The 5,037-nt window shown below is 32.6% G+C and overlaps 1 protein-coding gene across 1 annotated transcript in view; it reads left to right on the top strand.

The window, feature by feature from the left end:
* Nucleotides 1-2,047: 2,047 nt before the first annotated feature.
* The window catches only part of LOC117102215, a gene marked incomplete at its 3' end in the record, with an annotated part of 18,759 nt that continues 15,769 nt past the window's right edge, over nucleotides 2,048-5,037 (top strand). The window contains exons 1-2 of the mRNA XM_033242444.1: nucleotides 2,048-2,115; nucleotides 2,430-2,523. Coding sequence (XP_033098335.1) covers nucleotides 2,048-2,115; nucleotides 2,430-2,523 — 162 coding nt within the window. The remainder of the gene's footprint in view (nucleotides 2,116-2,429; nucleotides 2,524-5,037) is intronic.

Here is a 5,037-nt window from a genome sequence, read left to right on the forward strand (position 1 = left end):
ATAGGAAATGTATGAAAGTGACCGAAAGTCCCCTTCTGTGGGAATAGGCTACGTATGGGTACTCTAACAAAAGAAGTAATGTACAACAAATTACATCCATGTAAAAATATTGTATATATAAATAATAACTTAATTGTGTCATCTCCGTTTTTTTAATGATTTGCATTGCCTTTTTATAAAACAAACACACAACAATGTTTTTATTTAGATTCATGTAGGCCCCCAGGGGCCTAGTCCAAGCCCAGGTTCCTATAAACGAAGCTCTCAAAATTGAGAGTGTGATTCTCTTTTTTATATTATAGTTTTTTAGGCTATCGGCTGCGCACACCAACTACCCCCATTCCCCCCCCCGCCCCACAAAAAAAAACTTTCCCGCTATAGGATTATGTGTACCAGGTGAACTAAAAAATGATGAACAATAAATAAATACTGTAAAATCTTCTCGTCACTTTAAAAATTTGTCCATATTTGTTCTTAATAAATAGATAATTCACATGAATCTGATAGGCCTACTAACAGAGGACCCGACTTGGGTCCTCTGCGTCAGTGTCGTAGTGTAGAGTATAGGACTAATAATATGAATATCTTAATTCTTTGTGTTTTATGAAATGTTTGTTTTGCTTACCGTACCTGCTACTTTTCGCTCTATTTCATTTAATCAAAGATTATTGTAGAAAATCGAGTTCATACACCCATGGCCATCCAACAGTTACAGTATAGCTTATAGACTTTGCCCTAATATGTTTATTACAAAGAAGGAATCCTAATAGGCTTACTGTATATCAAGTTAAACAAGAATAACCCCAAATCACGTGACAGGACTAGCCAATTATATTCTGCGTGTTTATGAATATCCGTTTTACAGGTTATTAGAGTGTCTACCTCACATCGTTTCATTATTTCACCCTCTATTACCATACACGGAGCTCTCGAAGAATTCATTAAACACCATGGAGTATATGCCTGAAAAAGAGTGAGTATGAAAGTATATTTTCATATTAAGATAAACAAAAGAACAAACAATTAGTTTATTAAGTGATTACTAATTATAGGGAAACTCGCATTATGCGCTCATGCGATTTTAGTCGCCCACTAAATGCAGAAATCACTTGTTTTTTTTCCAACGATTTTTGGTGGATTTTTGGGTACCTATGCCCTTCCTGCCCCCACATGCGCATGTACTCCTGGATGCACTTAAAGTAATTATGCTGTTAAGGAACACCATATTAATTACATCAATGACTAAAAATAATGTAATAAAAAAATGTAATGTTCCTGCTTCTTGCGCTTTAGACCCCGGTTCAAATCCGGCCAACGTCTGGTTCTAATTGGAGTCGGATCGCTCTGTCCTCAAATAACCCTCGCATGAGATTTAGACGGTATAAGGAACAATGTACCCGTTATAACGTCGGTTAATTGGCGCTACACTGTGGCTGCCGCTGTTCCTCAGGGGCAAAGCAAAATTTCAAATTTTTTGTAACTGGACAATAAAAGACATTTTTTATTTATTTATTTTAATTATAATCAATAACAGACAAGTATTGATATTTTCATTTTGATGGAAATTATGTATTTTAGACAAATTGCGTATAATAATAAAAATAATGTATGGTAATAAAAAACATTTGAATAAAATAAGTTTTAAAAACCCCGAGCAGTGCTGACAGACGCTAAAATTATTTATGATATTAATAAGCATGAAGTTGTATAATAGTGACAAACATTTAAATTTTGTTAACCTTATTTTATGTTTCAATAAGAAAAAAAAAGAACAATAAATAATCCGTGGTGATTATTCAAATAACTATGGTAAAGTAATCTCGGGATTTCGAAGCATGACACAATTATGTCAAATTTATTCATGAACATGAAAAGTTGAGATTATGTTAACGGTTATGAATGATAACCTACCATGATGATGGTTTTGATGATGATGATATTGATGATGATGATGATGATAAATTCAACAGAGAAATATCAAGGTTCTCTCTACGCCTCGGTGAAGAGATGCAATTTTAAAGTTTCTTTCAACAAATTTAAAGATCTAATGTGTTTGACGGAGCAAGGAAAAACGTTCCAAAGACGCGGAGCAGCAATGCTAAAATCTCTATCCCCGTAAGAGTGATATGACTTTGCAGTTGATGTAGAAATAGTTTGTCACAAGAGCGCAAGTTCCGCCAATGTCAGCAACATAGTCGGGAGCCAAACCATTCATACATTTAAAAACAATTAATAATTTTAAGAACAATGCAGTGCCAATGTAATGCTTTCATAGTATTTGTTATATATGAGTTCTTGGATGGCTTGGTAACTACACGTGCAGCAGCATTTTGAATAAGTTGAAATCGTTGGATTTGTTTTTGATAATAATATAATTATATCAAAGTAAACCAAACAACCAATGATGAATGTTAATTATTATTTTACAGAAACCAGTTAGTACCAGCTATCTGGGAAAAGAACTGGGAAGCAGTTATAAGCTTTTTGCAAACGGAACCACAATTGGTTAATACTTACGATGAGGTACGTACTAAGTAATGCCTTAGGAACCACACTTGTCGAGATAATGTTGATGAATTATCGAAAACTCGAAGTCGACAAAATTATTTTATTAAAATTACGTTCAAACTCGAACAATAGAATTGTTCACAATCCACTCGCGTTAAACTTTTACTTTTAAATGTTCGCAATGGGTATTGGATATAGGAAAATAATAATATTACAATCTATCTGCAATAAGCCTTTAGTTTTCAAAGGTTTATAAATTGGCCTATATAGATATAGCCTAATAATAATTATTGCATATAGTATTGGATCCTGCGTATTTCTTTTGAACTATTATCAATATTATATTCAAAGTTCATAAACAATAATTTATATGTCGGATGTTCAACGCATACGTAATTGTTTTTATATAAAAGTGACTTACCATATCATAGATAGTGTTACGATATTATTGCAATAGCAATATGTCCACATAATTAAAATGCCGCCTCTTCGACGCGTAGGCCTACCTAGTTTTACACTTTTATATAACCGTTAATTACAATATCATAAATAGTAATATTTTTCACAATAATATAATACTAAGTCCAAATACAGGTTATTTAGCGCGTGTGTAAGTATATATTTGTATATGGTGAACTCTAGGTATTGAACAAAGAGAGCATAGCATAGAAAAATGTTATACTGTAAAACGTAACGAAACAAGAGGAACGATGTACGATAATTTATGTGGTAGTCGTCAAACTCTCGTCAAACAATCAATAAAGAATTATAAAATAATGTAGGCCTTTAATCTACTGGAGAACCAGAAGAAAAACCGTAAGTCAATGAGTATTTTCATTAGATTAAATTAAATGAATATGGCAATACATTCGTACGATGTTAATGACCACGGAGCAATACTTACACAAAAAATAAAACAAGAAATCACCAAATTAGGAAAGATTTAGAAGGTTACGTCTAGATAAAAGATATTTTTAAAAAAATCCATTTTTTAATATGAATGATATGGAAACAAATTGACAAAAGCGTAATGTCGGAAAAAGACGGAAAACTTTGAAAAAACAGTTATACTACTGCAATTACAATGTACTGTACTGTATTATTGAAACGCTGTCGCTAAATTCCCTGATAAGTAAAAAAATTGATCTAGTTTATTAGGCTTAGAAATACAAAACAGTCTCGGATAGCTTTTAGACTAGTAAAAAAAAATTTAAAAGAAGCCTAGAAATCAAGTTAGGGAGAGTGGAATGTTAGAAGCAGTCAACATAGCCAGATATCCTAATTAATCCCTTCTGATCACCCTAAGCGCTGTTGACACTTGATTTTTTGTCTAGTATACAAATGGCGGCCATTTTTCAAAATGGCCGCCAAATTTATCTAAATGTGCAAATAATCCGGGAAATTAAAGCTACAGATATGATTTTGGTGTCTAAACTCGTAATTTCTATACAGGCAACAAACCAGACATATAAAATAACCGCAAAATATACTTAAAATTTGCATAAAACAAGAATAAGTATAAAAAAACTCACCAAAAGTAGTAATATTTTTCATAATAATATAATACTAAGTCCAAATACCGGTTATTTATGTGATATAGTCGCTAAATTCCCTGATAGGTAAAAAATTGATCTGGCGCCCTCTATAGCTTATTAAGCTTAGCAATACAAATGTACCGATAGCTTTGCACCATGAGTGTTACTCCAACTGCTGTATAAAGAACACATGACCGCCAGATACTGTTGAACGTAAATCACTCCTTTCTGTTTAAATTATCGGAACTATTCATAATTAATTTAATACGTACTTTAAATTAAAGTGAAGTAAAGTGGAAAATAAAGGGAATTTTGAATTTAATTCTGTAGATAGCGTACACTGGGTTTAAACCAAACAATATTAGGTAGCGTATATATTAAATCGTAATTATCAGAATAGTATGATTTTTCTGACTACAATATGACTGCTCCCGGCATGTGATTATAAGTATTTAAACGTCAATTATAAATTAAAATATTTTATTAATTCTATAATATTCATAGTTTATGACCTAAATGTACTTATAATAATCTAATAATATAAATATAAATATTATATCCACAAACAATAGAGGGATTCAGGGACAAGTTTTAACAGATGAAGGGTCCAGACCAGCTCCGCCATGATTTCTGGTTCTTGTTAGGCCTACCGGGTATTTTGGGGCTGAGGTACTATGTTGTAAGGCAACATCGCCTATTTTGAATGAAATTTTTTTAATTTTATTTTGTGGAAATTAAAAAAAATCATAGGATTACAGACCTAGTATACATCTGAACGAATTTCCGCCTTGCCCCCTTTTCCGCCTTGCCCCCTTCTCCGCCCGCCCATCTGAAATGAATTCTAGTTTTCTTGGAACGGTTCACTACGGAAGCTTAAAGTGACCTTCCGAGTTTCCGAGTTTCCAAGATAATTATCTTGGAAACATGGAATAAACACTTATTAAGACGTCTTTCCGAGATAATTTATCTCGGAAAGACGTCTTTCCGAGATAAA

This window comes from Anneissia japonica, unplaced genomic scaffold (genome assembly GCF_011630105.1).
Source record: "Anneissia japonica isolate Jap-2015-1 unplaced genomic scaffold, ASM1163010v1 scaffold19776_len21693_cov98, whole genome shotgun sequence".
Lineage (NCBI taxonomy): Eukaryota > Metazoa > Echinodermata > Crinoidea > Comatulida > Comatulidae > Anneissia > Anneissia japonica.